We start from the raw sequence: 15,719 nt of genomic DNA on the forward strand, positions 1-15,719 counted from the left end.
CGAAACCTCAACCAAATCGAAAAAAAAGAAAACGAAGTTAACCCGTACCCTAACCTTGACCCTTACCCTAACTATAACCCTCACCCTAACTAGCGGGGGGCTAGCGCTACCCCCCGTACCCCCGGCGAACTAACCCTTGGCGATAGTGTAAACCGCTTAGCGGTCTTAGCGGGGTACTGACGCTATAAAAACATTGCCGACAATTGGCCGAAATTAGTCTTGGCAGGACCTCTTTAACGTCTACCCTAAAGAGGTCCCGCTAAGACTAATTTCGGAGACTGCCGCTTACAAGTATTTACAATCGCTACGGGGTGAGCGGGGCTGCGACGGGGCCTCGACGACTTCGAGCAACATCAACAACGAACAATCGTAAAGACTCGTTACAACAACTTTACGAAACCTCAACCAAATAAAAAAAAAAGAAAACGAAGTTAACCCTTACCCTAACCTTGACCCTCACCCTAACTATAACCCTTACCCTAACTAGCGGGGGGCTAGTGCCGCCCCCCGCACCCCTAGCGAACTAACCCGTGGCTAACCCATGGCGATAGTGCAAACCCCTTGGCGGTCTTGGCGGGGTACTGACGCTATAAAAACATTGCCGACAATTGGCCGAAATTAGTCTTAGCGGGACCTCTTTAGCCATCAGCCTAAGTAGCCGAATCGAGGAGTGGAAACTGTCTAGTGCAAAATAGTCCGTAGTGTAGTGTAATCCATCAATACCTTAGTTATACCCATCTACTACGCACGGTTGCTGCAAGACTTTGTGGCAGACTTGTGGGGCTCATGACGTTGTCCGGGCGCCGAGCCCACCGATAATGATGGATGGATAACATTGGTCCCGAGGCCCGAGGATTTGAATCTTTCTCGGTCAATGAAAGACGCGAGACACGGCATCGCCGCTGTCAAATTGCTAGCCGCGCATTTCGCTCCCTTAGCTTTATGCTAGCGACGTCGTGGGCTGAGCGAGTCCTGTGTCCATGATGTCTGCGGACGACCAGGCCTTCCTGGACGTGGTATGACCCTCGGGCCCGCATCGCGTCATTCTCAGTCGAGCCCAACTGACGCGCAATGGTGGTGTGCAGCTGTCGTCCCTGCCGACCGATATACAAAAATACTCGCGAGATGTCGCCGACTTCGTGGACAGACATGTCGACCATATAGCCGAGACTCTACGCGATGCGCTCGCCAAGTCGCAGTGGGTGCCCGAGCAGTTCCGGCCACGACCGCCGCCTCCACCCACCATCATCACCGTCCCGACGTCTGCCCTCGAGAAGATCCAGAGCTGGATATCGAGACACAAAATCCTGGTTGGGTTTATTGCCGTGACCACCGGCGTCGTCGCCTACCGCACATACCGGAGCAGCGCGCTATGGCGAAAGACGCGGCGAGCTAAACGGGCCCGGAGCGGCGGGCGGGTGGAGGTGGTGGTTATCGCCGGCTCTCCGGCACTGCCGCTGACGCGGTCGCTATCATTGGATCTGGAGAGGAAAGGCTTCATTGTCTTCGTCGTCTCCAACAGCCATGAGGACGAAGTCATGGTTCAGAACCTGTCGCGCCCGGACATCCGGCCGTTGAGCATTGATATCACCGACGTACGCACGTCCCTGCTCACCTTCTCGCGAGGGCTGGGTCGAAGACTAACCGTCCGCAGCCTCCAAGTGCTGGCAACTCTATCGACAATTTTGTCCGCTACCTCCAGTCTCCCCACGCTGCGATTCCCAACGGCAAACGGCACCACCTCTCTCTCCAAGCAGTCATTCTCATCCCGTCCCTTCACTACCAGACCTCGCCGATCGCCACCATTCCGCCTTCCAGCTTTGCCGATCTCTTCAACACCCACCTCCTCCAACCGATCCTCACGATACAAGCCTTCCTGCCCCTGCTGACGGCGCGCCTGAACCCGACGGCTGATAAAGAGCGGCCGAGCCCCAAAGTGCTCGTCTTCACGCCTTCCATCATCTCGTCGATCAACCCACCATTCCACGCGCCAGAAGCCACGGTCTGCTCCGCGCTCTCGGCCTTCACCGAGGTTCTCACGGCCGAGTTGCGGCCGTTGGGCATCCCTGTAACCCACATGCAGCTCGGCACCTTCGACTTCGTAGGGTTCACGCCCGCGGCCAACTCTCGCTTGGTGCAGCCTCACGGGCTGCTCCCCGCTCCCGAAGATGCCGAGGCGCTCCCCTGGCCTGATTCGGCGCGGCATGCGTACGGCCGCAACTTTGTCTCGCAGTCTGGGTCCGCCATCAGCGCCGGCCGGATCAGGGGCCTGCGGGGCAGCTCGCTGAGGGAACTGCACAACGCTGTGTTTGATGTCATCGACGGATCCATCACGAGCGGGACGGTGCGTGTCGGCTTGGGAGCCAGCGTCTACGGGTTTGTGGGGCGGTGGGTGCCGAGGGGATTGGTGGCCTGGATGATGGGAATCCGGAGAGTCGACGAGTTGGCAACTTGGCAGGGGAACGGTTCCTCAGCTTTCGGGAGCCCGAAATCAGCGGGAAGTGACCGCGAGGGAGTGGTCGGGAGCGACTCATTTGTTACTGTCCCGCCTTTGGAGCATGCTGGGGAGGCGAATGTTTGGAAGGAAACTTGAGAAAAAGGCGAGGAAACCCCATGACTGGTGTTTTGGTATAGTGGCCGGTGCAGGCACCCCTCTCTCAGTAAAGACACCTCACGACTCTGCCTGAATGATGAATAATGCATAGTGATACCACGCTCTCCCCGACAATGTTCGCGTCGCGCTTCAGCAGCTGAATGCATGGGCAAAACAACGACCTCGTTAATGCCCTCTGGCCCTGAACCGGCCGCCCTTCCCTCGCCACCGCCCGCCCCTACCGCCTCCGAACCGATCTTTATGTCGCCCATCGTGGCCTCTCTCGCCATCTCTCTCCCTGTCTCTCCCCCCTCTATCCATCTCCCGCTCCCGCTCCCTCTGAAGCTCCCGCTCCCTGTCCTCCATCGCCCCACCAGCACCGCCCACCTCCTCCTTCCTCTCTTCCTTCGCTTTAGGCTTCTCCAACTGGCCCTCCGGCACCCACCGCGGATGCGCGCCCTCCCTGCACGCCCGCCCGTCGGGACAGAAGCCGGCGAGATAGAAGGGGCACATGCGCCGGCGCACGTGCTTCTTGTCGCAGCGCGGGCCCAGCGGGCAGAACCCCCGCTCGTAGTGCGGGCACGGCGGCAGCCGCGACGACGGGTCGATGTGCAGGTACAGGCACTCGTCGCCGTTGCTGCAGTAGCCGTTGCGCACGAAGAAGTTGCACTCGGGCATCTTGCGCAGGTTGTACTCGTGCAGGAACTCGCACGTCTCGCCCTTCTTGCAGAGGCCCCGAAGCCAGTGCTTGCAGACCAGCGAGCCGAAACCACCACCACCGCCGCCGCCTCCGGGGGCCGTCGCGGCCGAGGTGGCGTGGCGGTCGGGGCACCGCGATTTGAGCGGGCAGTTGCCTGCGAGGTAGGCTTTGCAGATGGGTCGGTCCGGGGGGAGGGAGTGCTGATAGGTGCGTTGCAGGAACGGTGTGAAGCTGAAGGAGTAGGCGGGTGCCGCGTGCGCCAGGAGTTGCGACGCGAGGTATGAGGGTCGGTGTTCATCGAGGTTTGAGGAGGATAATGTGTCGGTCGCCATGTTGAGTGGTGCTTCCACTTGCGGTGGCCACCGATGGTCCGTCGACCTGAGATTCACCAACAACTAGAGTAATCCGTGGTACAGCTGTGAAGGCCGTGTCGCGAGAATATGGCACCGCCGATTTGGTTGCTTTTGCGCGGCTGTTACTAGACAGAACAGAGCCCGGTCGATAAAGATAAAAGAGCTTGATCGCGTTTTCTGAGCTTGCTGAGCTTGGAGGTTGAATCAGTTCCAGATCTCGCGCCTGCCAAGAACGATCGGCGTCGGTTAGGTAGCCGTGTGGGGTCAAAGTGAGCATCCAATCAGCGCTTCTGGCAGGTCATCCGTACTCCAGAGGTTGGGACCTCGGCTCGGCAAGTTGCCCCCCCCCCCCCCCCACTGAACCAGGGGCTTGCCAGTGAGCGCAGCACGGCTCTATTCCGTACTTATACGGGCTAGATAGACGGCGTAAGCCTGGAGCTGGACACTCGGGACTGGCGCTCTTCGTACAACCGGCCTACGACTGACTTGTGGTACTCCTCGCTGCTCACCTGTTCGTCGTTTCTTTTCTGATCTAGCACTCTTAGGACAGTTTCTGCAGTTGACTCACTTGCTGCAAGATGCGAGGCATCCAATTGTCCCAGTATGTGAAGGTGAGCATAGCCTGTCTCGATGTCTCGGGTGACGGCGGGCGTGTAGCTTGTACGGATCAGTTTGATATGAGTGAGCTGACACCTGCAGGGTCCCCACGAGCTCAAAGTGACAGAGCTGCCGGACCCCAAGCCGGGCCCGGATGATTACCTCATCGAGGTGCACGCCGCCGCGACGAACTTCTTCGACATTCTGCAGATCCAGGGCAAATACCAGCACCAGCCTCGTGCGAAGGCCAAGCCCCAAGTTTTGTCTCTAATGGTTCGGTTCACCAGCTAATAACCGGTCTAGCGTTCCCTTGGATATCCGGCGCCGAGTTCGCCGGCGTGGTGCTGGCCACCCCCTCCGGCTCCAAGAACCCCAAATTCCCCGTCGGCTCCCGGGTATTCGGGGCCACCCAAGGTGCATATGCCACGAGGACTCTCGCCAAGGAAGTCAGCCTACTCCCAGTGCCGAAGGGTTGGAGCTACACAGAGGCAGCCGGCCTGTTCGTGACGGCGCCAACGAGCTACGGCGCGTTGGTCGTGCGTGCCGGCGTCAAGGCGGGTGATTACGTCCTCGTCCACGCCGCGGCTGGAGGCGTCGGACTTGCTGCTGTTCAGGGTATGCTCATGCCCTGACCCAAGGCTGCCGGCGCGGGAATACCTCGCTGACACCCCCGCAGTCGCCAAGGCGTTCGGCGCAACCGTCATCGCCACCGCTGGCAACAAGCGCAAGCTCGAGGTAGCCAAATCGTTCGGCGCCGACCACGTTGTCGACTACCGAGACGAGAAGTGGCCCGAGATTGTCAAGAAGTTGACGCCCAAGGGTAGGGGGGTCGACATTGTCTACGACCCCGTCGGCATGGTCGACAAGAGCACCAAGTGCACGGCCTGGAACGGCCGGATCCTAATTGTCGGCTTCGCCGGCGGCAGCATCGAGAAGGTGGCCATGAACAAGGTGCTGCTGAAGAATATCAGCCTCGTCGGCATCCACTGGGGACAGTATGCCGTGCACGAAAGAGATACGGTGTTGAAGGTGTGGGAGGGTATCATGAAGCTGATTGCCGACGGCAAGTTCAGGGGTACCGAGTTCACAGACCGCGAGTTTGTGGGACTCGAGGCTGTCCCTGACGCCCTGAAAGCCCTCGGCGGCCGGGAAACTTGGGGCAAGGTGGTCGTCAAAGTACCGCAGGAGGGACAGAGTAGACTTTGATTTGCTTTTGCTCAGTGCTACATGCAGTGTAAGCCGTCATCTTCTGGACTGTCCGAGCCTGCCAATATCCTAACCCGCATTCAGGGGCCTCCGGTATTGCTTGCATAGGTAGCTCGGGCACTGAAAACCAGAGGCGAAATTGAAGCGGCCATGCATTTTCCAGTAGTTGTTCCACCACAAATGACTGACTGATTCTGCTCTCCTTCGTCATGCTGGTTGGATGTTGCATTGGACACTTGATGATTTAGAGAAGCTGTTCTCAGGAATGTCGTTCTCTAAGCGGGTTAGGTGTGGCCATTAACAATCCAGCGGCATGCTTGTGAAACTGATACGGAATAAGTTACGGAATACGCAAGCAAACAGACATGGGAAAGCACAGGCCACCCTCAGAATCCCATTCCCGGTTAACTGTATATCGCCCCGAAACAATCGCTGAACTCCCAATCCCCGCAGGCAACCTCCTGAGAGTCTGGGCCGGGCTGGCGTGTCCTACGCCCTACGTGAGAGGGGAATTTGGTACCCACCTACGCTTTCTCAGCCAAATACATTACAATTCCATCCTCATGCCTGATTCATGAACCATCGACCCCAGCATCACCCGTTTGGACGCAGTATCGCGGTATCCCTGAGCTGCCCCGCGCTTCCCCGCCACCACCACCATGGCGGGTCTCTCCGATCTTCCGGAGGAGATTCTGCTCCACATCTTGTCGTGTAAGTGATCACCCGAGGACACTTACCGCTGTGTAACCCATACGGCACTAGATGGCAGGATGGGTAGCAACAGTCCGCGCTGACCTCTTGTTCTCCATCTCGTGGCACAGTCCTTGACCCGCGCGAGATTACCATTCTTCAGCTTGTCTCCCGCGGTTTTTACAACCTCGCCCGCGATGACGCATTTTGGCGAGCCCGCTGCCTGGAGGAGTCGTCCTTCCTCGACGTCCTCCATCGCCGCCGGCGCCTGGCCAAGCAAATACACCAAGCCCTCCATGGCGGGGCGGCCACGACGATCAACGGTGTTGGCAGCAGCACTGACGACAGTGACGACGATGGCGACAGCCCGAGACGCACAGCTGAGTCGCGCGAGCGCGAGCGCGTGCGCATCATGGCCAATTGGGACCCCTGCTTCCCCTCTGAGCGCGTGTCGTGGTACGGCGAGTACATCCAGCGGCACGGCCCCGTCGTGGTCAACTGGATGCAATACGCTTACGACGAAGACCGGGCGTCGCCCGAAAATTTCATCGAGGCCCGCGGCGTCGCGCTGTATTACCCTGATGGCGAGTTGGGGGAGACGGTGCTGGCAGTGTCGCCGCTGGACGATGGGGGCGTGTGCTTGTGGGATGTCGGCGGTACGCGAGGGAAGCGTGGGGCAATTGTCGCCCGGAGTAGGCCGGGGATATTGTTCATTGACGGGCCAGAGGCGGATAACCGCCGACGGTCCAAAAGAATCGATTCAGGAGTGACCGAATGTGTCAGCGTGGACAGTCGGCAGCATAAGGCTTTTTTTGCTGTGCAAAGCCGTGAGTTTCCTTGGAGATGTCTTGGGAACGAGGGCGTTGTATCTGAGGTTGCTGACGATACGCGTAGATCTCATTGAGGTTGACCTACAGCGACTCTCAGTGGTCGACTGCGAATCGTTCCCATGGTCAATCACGGCTTTATCCGCAGCGAGTCCAAGTGTACCACTCACTATCGGCACAAGCCTCGGCATCCATCTGCATGACTACCGATCGCGCAAACCGCTACGGAACGACGAAAGCGACAGGGTCGACGGCTTCGAACGGATGGGGGCGAAGGCGTTTTACGAGCGCAGCATTCGGCATATCTTTGACGACGAGCCGCTCCCTCCGTACGCGCCATTGTCCCAACCAGGACCCCTGAGCATACTCCATCTCCAACAGCCGGGACGGGAAGCCGACCTGTCGGACGACATCTACGTGGCAGGCCGTTTTTCCAACATCCTGCACTACGACCGGCGCAAGTTCCCCTCGATCCGGGGCTCTATCCACTCAGGCGCAAGGCTCTGCAGCATGACCTCCCTCCCTTACCCGTTCTCTACGCTCGACAGCGAATTGCGGCGCAAGGGAGAGCTGTCGGTTGAGCAGGTGGAAGCGTCCAAGAGCGCAGTAGGCGGGAGGACGCTGGTTGCCTGTGGAGAATACAACACCAAGGGGTCTTTAGAACTCTACGGCCTCACTAGCAGCGATTCGGCGCACACGAGCACGCCGGGAGGCCTGCAGAATTGCACCTTCAAGAATCGCCAGACGTGCTCGCAGTCCAAGCTGCTGTCCGTGGTGAACCATGGGACGCGCATCGCGTTCTCGGACGGGTCGGGCTACATCAAGTGGTTTGAGCGCGACGGCTTCACCGAAGTGCGCCGCTGCAGGATAGGGCATAGCGAAAGAAGCCAGGGACCCTCCATCTTCGCCTCGATGCCCGGGTCCGACGACATGGCGCGAAAACTGCTGCCCACCCGGCCGGCTGCGAAGGCTGGCAATGGCACAGGCGGCGGACAGGCCACCAATGTTGACGACCTGCTCTTCTGGACAGGCGAGAAGCTGGGACTAGTCACCTTCTCGGCGCGCCCGGGCTTCACGGCCGAGGATTTCGAGCAACAAGCCGAGATGCCCGATGCCGAGACTCTGGCTGCGCAGAACGAGTACAGCGAGATGATGCGGCGCGCTCTGGAGAGGCAGGCGGACGATGTCCGGTTCGTCCGGGACCTGGGTCTCCCGTCGTTTTGATGATCTTGGCGTTGTTGTCTAACTAGCGACGCGGATGAAACAATGGCGGCGGGCGGCATCACCTCTGTCTGCGACACCGAGTGGAGGCACGTGTCCGAAGCAGAGCGCTCCGATCGGGTTTGGTTATCAGCGCAGGGCGGATGACGGTCCAGAGATATATGCCCTCTCCGCTTCCCCGCCCTCCTGCATGCTTGGGACCACTGTCCAATGACCAGCGCGGCTGCTGCTGAGCTGCGACGCTGTGCTGTTCATGCGTCTGGGGCTGCAACACGTGTGGAGCGGAAATCTTGCCGCATGTTGTGCCCGCACCCAGTCCATGTTGCGCCGGGTGTCTGCCGGTGTCAGCCTTAGGCCGATCCGTGGACAAGATTCTGTGTTGGCGCGAGGATTAGCGGAGCAGCTCCGACATTTCGAGGCGGCCAATCGCCTCCCCGGCCTGGTGTTTGCAAGCCAATCATGGCAGGGCTGGATGCGCCGCTACGGCCCCCTGCCTGCAGTCGGCGCAAACTGCTGCATACCTTCCATAGTCCGGAGTATGTCGGCACTCTCTCTGTCTCGGCTACTCAGCACACCGCCGCCTGCCTGCGGTAGGACGCTCTGCCCCTTTTGTTGTTTCTATTTTGTTGGCTTTGCCCCTCTGGCCGTGGTTGGACCGCTCCAGTCCCAGACCGCTTGTTGGCCAACGCACCTGGGGAAGCATGAGTGGTTCCGTGGATCGCTGCTCTGTCCCAAACAGCGAAGGGCGAACAGGGCGAAACAGAACAGGCGGTCTTCGCTGGATGCCCGCTATCCTGGACGGCTCAGCGCCGACCATGCTTCACGAGCCTCTACCGCCCTGTTTCCCAGTGGCGTTGCGTGTTTCCGGAACCCGGGCCATTCGTCAAACCGACCGCGGTGGCCGACTGACGACTGGCTTCGGAACGGGACAGGCAGTTAGGCGGACCAACGCAGCGCAGGTCCGGCTGGTCTGGTTCCACTGCGACGTATCCGGTCCATGTTTCTGCCATGCTTCTCGCCCACACGGAGTGCCATCCTTCATCTCATCGTTGTTCCTTCTAATCTGGTTCGGTTCAGAGAGTGTCACACCCATGAGCAGTTCTTGTATCGCTGGCATCCCTCGGCCGCTCATGCTCTTCATTATCGCTGCCTTAGAGTTCCCAGTCCTAGAACCGACGGTCTTGCACCTGTGCGTGAAACAACGTTCTGTCTGCCCAGAGCTTCGCCTTGAGCATGTCCGATGGCACTTCCGGTGACAGGCGGGGATGGCTACCCGCCCTTCAGCCCCCTCGGCGGCCCATCCTACCTCGCCAAGCGGCGTGTCGCCGAAGGTGTCGATGATGACCACCACCGCTACTCGCGGCACAAGAGGCCGAAATATGTCGGCCCAAGCCAGTTCGCCGACCCGGTCGCCTACAAGGCCGTGGACGAGCCATCCGGCGATCCGTCCCTTGGCCGCCGATACGCTTCCCCGCGACCTCACTGCGCCTCTCCCGAGCCTTCCGGCGCAGCCGCCCCAGCCATGGAGCGAACCGCGTCAGGACACTCCATCCGCCCGGACCCCGTCGAACGGTGCGCCTCGACCGAGCTCCTGGAAGACCAAGAAGCCGCCCAGCGCGTCCGCGACCACCTGGCCGCCTTCCGCCGACGCAACCCTGACTCCAAGCACGAGCGCATCCTCCGCAGCATCATCAGCCCCCGCACACGCCCCACTCACCGCCACCGCCGTCACTTCTCACACCGCGGAGGCTCCCCCACTGACCGTGGGGGCGACGGGCAGGAAGAGGCCGAGTCCTATCCCCTTGACAACGCGGCCCTCGAGTCCATCTTCTCCGCCGTCAACGAGATCTTCTTCAACGGCCGCCTGTCCCAGCGCGTGACCTGGGACTGGTCGCATTCCTCCTCGACCCGCTACGACAGCAGCGTGATCGGCACGACGGCCCTGCGCCGCGCTGCCGCCAGCACCCGCGGCTTCGAAACGCTCATCGTGCTGTCGTCGCCCATCCTGCGCGACCCGCGCTTCAGCCGGCGGCTGCTAATCAGCACCTTCTTGCACGAGCTGATCCACAGCTATCTGTTCATCTGCTGTGGGTTCAGGGCGCGCTGGTGCGGCGGCCATACGCCCGGGTTTAGGGAGATTGCGGCCATTATGGAGGAGTGGATCGGTGAGGCGGCCGGGTTGTATTTGAGTCGGGTCGAGGCGGACCTGGAGCTGTTTAGGATCGATGCGGGTTTCCCGCGGGGGCCAGAGGCGGGTAGGGACGGTGACGGTGGGGTAGGTGGCAGGAAAGACGTGAAGGCGGAGTTTGAGACGACCGCAACCGTCAACGTTTATCCTTGCTCAGGGATGGCAGCGGAGCAGAATGAGGATACTGTCGCCACTGCTCCTATTGGACCCGGTCCTCCGGAGATGGTGTATTTCGGAGGCGGCCTAGTTCCCGGCCCTGGAGCTTGTGTTGGCGACCGGGACGGGCTATACCTTGGATCCGGTGGATCGCCGAGCGGCCACGAGATACCGCCGTACCACGACGACCGATGGGGAGGCAGCAGCAGCCTCATCAGTAGCAGCGGCAGCGGCAATATCTGGTGGAGACAACGCCGAGCTAACCTTCCCGTCTACGTCTACACCGGGGACAAATCTCCAGCCACATACGTTTATCCCAACACTGCGTTGCAGAGGCCTTGGAGCTGAGGTTTCTGCCAACCTCCACACGACCCCGCGTTTTCCATTTGTTCTTTTCCTAAGTACTTTGCATAGGAGGGAGCCTGGTTGCATGGCGATGGCGTTCGTGGAACTATGGTACATGGCACGGGTCAGCATACAGGGCGCAGGTCAGCATACACGCAGGGATTGGAGCCAATGGATTCCTGGGCTCAGTTTTGGATGCATTTCTTCAGGCTGATTACGATGATCATATCGACGCGGTTCCTTTTGTTGTTCTTGCTTCCCATTAGATGGATACCCTCGAGATTGTCTGGATATACTCAATTGGCATTGGGATATGTAGCGGTAGACAAACAAGTTCTTAACAGCTTTTGGAACCGACCGTAGTAATACCCGGCTTCGTACAAGGATTTTTTGCCTCGGCTTGAAGTCGGCGAGACGCTCATGAGTGTTCAGTTGGATCCTTTGCAAGTTTCCTATCAGCTCGCCATGCTATGAACATCCAGCCATTGTCCCATCAACATTGACCCAACACACTGCTAGCCTAACCGTTACAACATTACCTGCGTCCCGCTTGTCCCAGTCCCAGAACCTAGCATCATGATTAACCCATCGACGCCACTGCCAAACCCAGGTTCACACGATCGCCTTCACCAGCACCACAAGACTCAACAGCGCCCTACGCCCCATTGCCATTCCCGGTTCCATTCCCAGTTCCACCATTCCCGCCTCTGTCGCCGCTGTACACCGCATCGCGACACAACAGAGTAACCTTCTTGAAAAACCTCCGCCACTCCAGCGGGTCCCCCTTGACCTTCACGAACCGCACCTCCAGCAGCTCCTGCTCCTCCGACAGCCGATACCGGTCCACCAACACGTCGCCGTGCAAGCCCTGCCGCCTCCCGTCCAACGTCTTCACCTTGAGCGTCGCCACGTGCTCGGCGTTCGGGTCCACTGCCGGCGCCCGCCCGGGCTGGGGCACGTTCAGCTGGTGCAGCGCGTCCGCGAGCATCTGCACCAGCAGGGCGGGCGGCACGTGCGAGAAGAAGCGGGTCAGCGAGTACGAGGGCACGATGTCGCGGAACTGGCGGGCGTGCTGGGTCAGGCTGAGCGGGACGCCGGGCGTCTGGGAGAACTGGCTCATCGTGGGCTCGTCGGCCAGCGCCTCGAGGGCCGAGGAGTACCCGAGGTGGGCCGCAGCCGCGGCGTCGGTTCTTGCAAGCGGCTGGGTGGCTGAGATGGCGTACGTGCCGAGCGTGCGCCGGGCGGGCCGTTCCCAGTCGAAGAGCGCGTCGCTGATCGGGGTTTCGGGCTGGGTGGCCGGGAGCTTGGCGGACCAGCCGGGGGTGGGCTGAGAGTCGACGTCCATGGCTTCTGGCTGGGACTGGCGTTGGGATGGGGTAGGTTCGGCGCTCAGGTCGATGCGAAGCCCGGCGAGCATCTGCGTCGCGAGAGCGATCGGGTCCGAGACTTTGCCGTCTGCTGTCAGCAGCGGGTTGCGCCGCGTGTACCAGGGATGCTGGCGAATCTGAGCAAAAGAGAAGCGCTTGTTCGCCTCGATGTTCATCATGCCGCGAAGCAGAGACAGGGCTTCGGCCGGTACTCTTCCCCATAGCGCATCGGTGCTCCGGCCGTTCGTCCGCACATACTCTTGGAATTCCCAACTCTCGGATGTTGGCTCGTCCCAGGGGGTGTTGCCCACCAGGAGAACGAACAAGATGACACCGCACGACCATATGTCGACCAGATCTGACGAGTACTTCGCCCCGTCCGGCGTCTTTTTGTCCTGCCTTGCGCACTGCAAAACCTCCGGGGCGATGTATGGCGGGCTTCCGCACATGGTGCTGCTCAATTTCCGGGCCCCTTTGTACTCGAACATGGTCGCCATGCCAAAATCGGCGATCTTGAGATTTCCGCTTGCTGACAAGAGGATGTTTTCGGGCTTGAGATCTCGGTGCGCGACGCCCTTGGAGTGCATGAAGCTGACACCGCTGATCAGCTGCTGGAAGTACAGGTGGGCAATATCCTCCTGCACGCCGACATCTGCCTCAATCTTGTCGAAGAGATCACCACCCTCGGCAAACTCCATGGCGATCCATCTCCACACTGCGTCCTCACCGGTTGCGAACCACTCGATGATGTTTGGATGTTGGCCGATATGCGAGTGCAACGATACCTCCATGGCGATCTGCTTCGCAGATATGCGCCCCTGCCGGACGGCATAGTCTTTGTGTATCAGCTTGACAGCGAAGACTGGCGAGTCCGCATCCAGTGGTATTGCCTTCTTGATGCTGGGTGGGTGTTAGTGTGGTGGCATTACGACGGGGTGCACAAGTGGGACTGGGTGCCGGATCTCACGATGCATAGGCGCCCCTTCCGATCGTTTTGGAGATGATCCGGAAGGGTAGATCGCTCGGAAGAGGATCTAGTTGCGACTGTTGCATTTTGTTGTTGTTTAGTCGATATTCTCAGAGTCTAGAGGTCCAAGATACTGCTCTTCCGAGATCGTCCCTTGAGGGGTTCCCCAGAAAACACGAGAGGAAATTGTCCCCAATATCTGAATGGGACGGGAAACAGCAGCATCACCGATGCTGCTAGATTTAGAGACTGGGATCTCACAAAGAGTCTGCATTCAATTGCAGGCCCGACTGGTGAAACGTGCTGACCATTCTCGCGATAGACGCGTCGGAGCTGCGAGACGCGCGTTTCTCGACACGCGTTGTTTAAGTGGATGTCGTGACCGTGATTGAGGGCAACAACCACTGTTTTCTGCGCCTTGTCCAGAGGTACAGTACGGAAGTACAGTACACTACACTAACATTAGGCAGCGATGCAGGTTCATTGGCTCCCGAGTTCAAGGTTTAGTTGAGCCTCTGGGCATTTTTGGCGCCGGGGCTGGCCGAGCTAACCCCTCGTGGTTGCTGGAGGAGCGCCATTCGTCGCCTGGCGGTTGGCGGGGTCGCAAGCTGGGTCTTGCTGTGTAAACATTCCTGCCCGAATCTGGAACTTGCACTGATTCCATCCCGTTCCCGCCTTCCCACCCTTGCCAGACCAGCCATTGTTTTCAGCTCTTGCCGGAGATCCTAAGCTTGCGCATTCAGTCTTTAAAGGAGGCTTGACGCCTTTCCAACAGGTACGGATTCCTACTCGCTGCAAGCCATCTCCGCTTGCGCTTCACGCCCCTAGATATTGACCTCCTTTCCTCAACAGTATCGGTGAAAGGCATTCCGCTTTAGACTCCCTCTTAAAACTCATCTTTGATTTGCTTGACCGCTGCCCACTCGATCGGTCGCCACCTTACGCAACGTCATGTCATTTATGGACGACAATCAGAACTCTGCTCCAAGCAGCGTCCAATCCAACAAGCTGGGCGGCGCCAGGAAAGCTGCTGAGCCGGGCCAGAATGCCGCGAAGAGGTAGGTATCTGTGTGCTTGTTGGGGTAAACCGCTGGGAGTCGCCGGGAGTAAACAAACCGTGCAGCTGACGCTCGGAACCTCTAGGTTGCAGACGGAGCTTATGCAGCTCATGACCTCGCCGGCGCCGGGCGTCTCTGCGTTTCCCTCTGCCGACGGCAACCTGCTCTCGTGGAGAGCTACGATCGAGGGCCCCGATGACACTCCCTACGCCGGCCTCACATTCAAGCTCAGCTTCGAGTTCCCGTCCAACTACCCGTATGCGCCGCCAACTGTGCTGTTCCGGACGCCCATCTACCACCCCAATGTCGACTTCTCGGGCCGCATCTGTCTCGACATTCTGAAGGACAAGTGGACCGCGGCGTACAACACCCAGACCGTGCTGCTAAGTTTGCAGTCTTTGCTGGGAGAGCCCAACAAGTATGCCTTATGCCTTCTGCATCGGGCCCCTTCTGTTTCTTGGGATTCCCAAGCTAACTTATCTCAGTTCATCTCCGCTGAACGGGGAGGCTGCTGAGCTGTGGGACAAGGACCCGGCTCTGTTCAAGACCAAGGTCATGGACCGCCACAAGGACATCGAGGACGACTGAGGGCGAGGCATTGGGCATGGGTTGGCGTTTTTCTGGGCTGTCAAGGACAATTGGAGTCATCAGCTGGTTTTTCGGGCCTTCGGGTCCGCGGAGTACGGTCACCTGGTTAGGATTGCATTGCCAGGGCGAATTGGTTCATGAGTATGCCATCGTTTGTCTTCTGGCGGTGCAGCCCGAATGTACATCAAGCATTGGCTGTAATGGACATTGGTTGTCCATGAGCGTAACACTCCGAGATAATCCCAGCGCATCATTCTTATAGCTTCCCAAGCAACGCCAGCCCCCACCGCAGCGCCCTCAACGTTCGTCGGAATGGTTTCTGGTATCGAAGGTGCCGTGCTTTACGAACCCCATGTATTCGTAATAGGAAGCTAAATGCCATGTGAAAACTCCGGAAAAGTCCAATGCCGCCCTGAAACCGAACCACGGCCCAATCTCGAAACCCCAGTTTTGTTGCCAGCCTTTACTCCTCGACAACAACGGTGTGCAGGCCCTTGGGGTTCTTGACGTTGACGGCTTGCACGTAACTGTAGAGCTTCTCCTTGGCGCCTTCCTCGTCGTTACGTCTCCGGGAGATGCGAATGCGGAGTCTGTAAGGAACGCCCTTGACACCCTGCTCCCAGACCTTCTTGTTCAGCTGGGGATCTAGGCGAACATCCGAGGTGCCCTAAACGTCACGACTGTCAGCCCACCAGCCAGTCATGTCCACATCATGCCAGTCATGTCCGCATCAACACGATCGAAACCGGAACAGTGTTGTCTCGTCGCTCGTATTCATTCGGGTCGGTCGTTATGTGGTCGAACATACCATAGCCTTGGAAGCGAACTTCTTGATCTCCTTGATCGCACGCGGGGCCCTCTTC

General features: G+C 59.2%; 7 protein-coding genes across 7 annotated transcripts; 5 read left to right on the top strand and 2 right to left on the bottom strand.

Annotated features, from left to right (window-relative positions):
- The first annotated feature begins 723 nt into the window (after window positions 1-723).
- Window positions 724-2,686, top strand: THITE_2121151 (uncharacterized protein). Its single transcript, XM_003656431.1, has 3 exons — window positions 724-1,016; window positions 1,086-1,595; window positions 1,655-2,686. Exons 1-3 carry the CDS (start codon window positions 984-986, stop codon window positions 2,591-2,593), a joined length of 1,482 nt encoding a protein of 493 aa, XP_003656479.1. The 5' UTR covers window positions 724-983; the 3' UTR covers window positions 2,594-2,686.
- A 93-nt stretch (window positions 2,687-2,779) lies between these two features.
- Window positions 2,780-3,625, bottom strand: THITE_2057738 (uncharacterized protein; the record flags this gene model as incomplete). Its single annotated transcript, XM_003656432.1, has 1 exon — window positions 2,780-3,625. The coding sequence occupies one exon, from the start codon at window positions 3,623-3,625 to the stop codon at window positions 2,780-2,782; it is 846 nt and encodes a 281-aa protein (XP_003656480.1).
- A 389-nt stretch (window positions 3,626-4,014) lies between these two features.
- Window positions 4,015-5,458, top strand: THITE_2121156 (uncharacterized protein). Its single transcript, XM_003656433.1, has 4 exons — window positions 4,015-4,257; window positions 4,346-4,481; window positions 4,547-4,858; window positions 4,920-5,458. The coding sequence occupies exons 1-4, from the start codon at window positions 4,225-4,227 to the stop codon at window positions 5,447-5,449; spliced, it is 1,011 nt and encodes a 336-aa protein (XP_003656481.1). The 5' UTR covers window positions 4,015-4,224; the 3' UTR covers window positions 5,450-5,458.
- A 452-nt stretch (window positions 5,459-5,910) lies between these two features.
- On the top strand, window positions 5,911-8,315 carry THITE_2121157 (uncharacterized protein). Its single transcript, XM_003656434.1, has 3 exons — window positions 5,911-6,160; window positions 6,271-6,966; window positions 7,034-8,315. Exons 1-3 carry the CDS (start codon window positions 6,109-6,111, stop codon window positions 8,188-8,190), a joined length of 1,905 nt encoding a protein of 634 aa, XP_003656482.1. The 5' UTR covers window positions 5,911-6,108; the 3' UTR covers window positions 8,191-8,315.
- A 962-nt stretch (window positions 8,316-9,277) lies between these two features.
- THITE_2121158 (uncharacterized protein) lies at window positions 9,278-11,278 on the top strand. The gene has a single exon (XM_003656435.1). It carries the CDS (start codon window positions 9,428-9,430, stop codon window positions 10,877-10,879), a length of 1,452 nt encoding a protein of 483 aa, XP_003656483.1. The 5' UTR covers window positions 9,278-9,427; the 3' UTR covers window positions 10,880-11,278.
- Window position 11,279: 1 nt separating this feature from the next.
- Window positions 11,280-13,730, bottom strand: THITE_2121159 (uncharacterized protein). The gene is made up of 2 exons (XM_003656436.1): window positions 13,211-13,730; window positions 11,280-13,143 (listed from the first exon to the last, which is right to left on the bottom strand). The coding sequence occupies exons 1-2, from the start codon at window positions 13,294-13,296 to the stop codon at window positions 11,532-11,534; spliced, it is 1,698 nt and encodes a 565-aa protein (XP_003656484.1). The 5' UTR covers window positions 13,297-13,730; the 3' UTR covers window positions 11,280-11,531.
- Window positions 13,731-13,892: 162 nt separating this feature from the next.
- Window positions 13,893-15,464, top strand: THITE_127440 (uncharacterized protein). Its single transcript, XM_003656437.1, has 4 exons — window positions 13,893-13,985; window positions 14,063-14,268; window positions 14,354-14,686; window positions 14,754-15,464. The coding sequence occupies exons 2-4, from the start codon at window positions 14,162-14,164 to the stop codon at window positions 14,854-14,856; spliced, it is 543 nt and encodes a 180-aa protein (XP_003656485.1). The 5' UTR covers window positions 13,893-13,985; window positions 14,063-14,161; the 3' UTR covers window positions 14,857-15,464.
- Window positions 15,465-15,719: the final 255 nt, after the last annotated feature.

Source organism: Thermothielavioides terrestris, chromosome 5, assembly GCF_000226115.1.
Source record: "Thermothielavioides terrestris NRRL 8126 chromosome 5, complete sequence".
NCBI lineage: Eukaryota > Fungi > Ascomycota > Sordariomycetes > Sordariales > Chaetomiaceae > Thermothielavioides > Thermothielavioides terrestris.

Excerpts from the sequence above, each read along its gene's own strand:
- THITE_2121156 (XM_003656433.1), top strand. The coding sequence starts at position 4,225 with ATGCGAGGCATCCAATTGTCCCAGTATGTGAAG. Across the intron at positions 4,258-4,345 it reads AATTGTCCCAGTATGTGAAG|GGTCCCCACGAGCTCAAAGT; the intron begins GTGAGCATAGCC and ends TGACACCTGCAG. Across the intron at positions 4,482-4,546 it reads CAAATACCAGCACCAGCCTC|CGTTCCCTTGGATATCCGGC; the intron begins GTGCGAAGGCCA and ends TAACCGGTCTAG.
- THITE_2121159 (XM_003656436.1), bottom strand. The coding sequence starts at position 13,296 with ATGCAACAGTCGCAACTAGATCCTCTTCCGAGCGATCTACCCTTCCGG. Across the intron at positions 13,144-13,210 it reads GGAAGGGGCGCCTATGCATC|CATCAAGAAGGCAATACCAC; the intron begins GTGAGATCCGGC and ends ACACCCACCCAG.
- THITE_2121157 (XM_003656434.1), top strand. The coding sequence starts at position 6,109 with ATGGCGGGTCTCTCCGATCTTCCGGAGGAGATTCTGCTCCACATCTTG. Across the intron at positions 6,161-6,270 it reads TCTGCTCCACATCTTGTCGT|TCCTTGACCCGCGCGAGATT; the intron begins GTAAGTGATCAC and ends CTCGTGGCACAG. Across the intron at positions 6,967-7,033 it reads TTTTTTTGCTGTGCAAAGCC|ATCTCATTGAGGTTGACCTA; the intron begins GTGAGTTTCCTT and ends CGATACGCGTAG.
- THITE_127440 (XM_003656437.1), top strand. The coding sequence starts at position 14,162 with ATGTCATTTATGGACGACAATCAGAACTCTGCTCCAAGCAGCGTCCAA. Across the intron at positions 14,269-14,353 it reads GGCCAGAATGCCGCGAAGAG|GTTGCAGACGGAGCTTATGC; the intron begins GTAGGTATCTGT and ends CGGAACCTCTAG. Across the intron at positions 14,687-14,753 it reads TTGCTGGGAGAGCCCAACAA|TTCATCTCCGCTGAACGGGG; the intron begins GTATGCCTTATG and ends AACTTATCTCAG.
- THITE_2121158 (XM_003656435.1), top strand. The coding sequence starts at position 9,428 with ATGGCACTTCCGGTGACAGGCGGGGATGGCTACCCGCCCTTCAGCCCC.
- THITE_2121151 (XM_003656431.1), top strand. The coding sequence starts at position 984 with ATGTCTGCGGACGACCAGGCCTTCCTGGACGTG. Across the intron at positions 1,017-1,085 it reads ACCAGGCCTTCCTGGACGTG|CTGTCGTCCCTGCCGACCGA; the intron begins GTATGACCCTCG and ends GGTGGTGTGCAG. Across the intron at positions 1,596-1,654 it reads TGAGCATTGATATCACCGAC|CCTCCAAGTGCTGGCAACTC; the intron begins GTACGCACGTCC and ends AACCGTCCGCAG.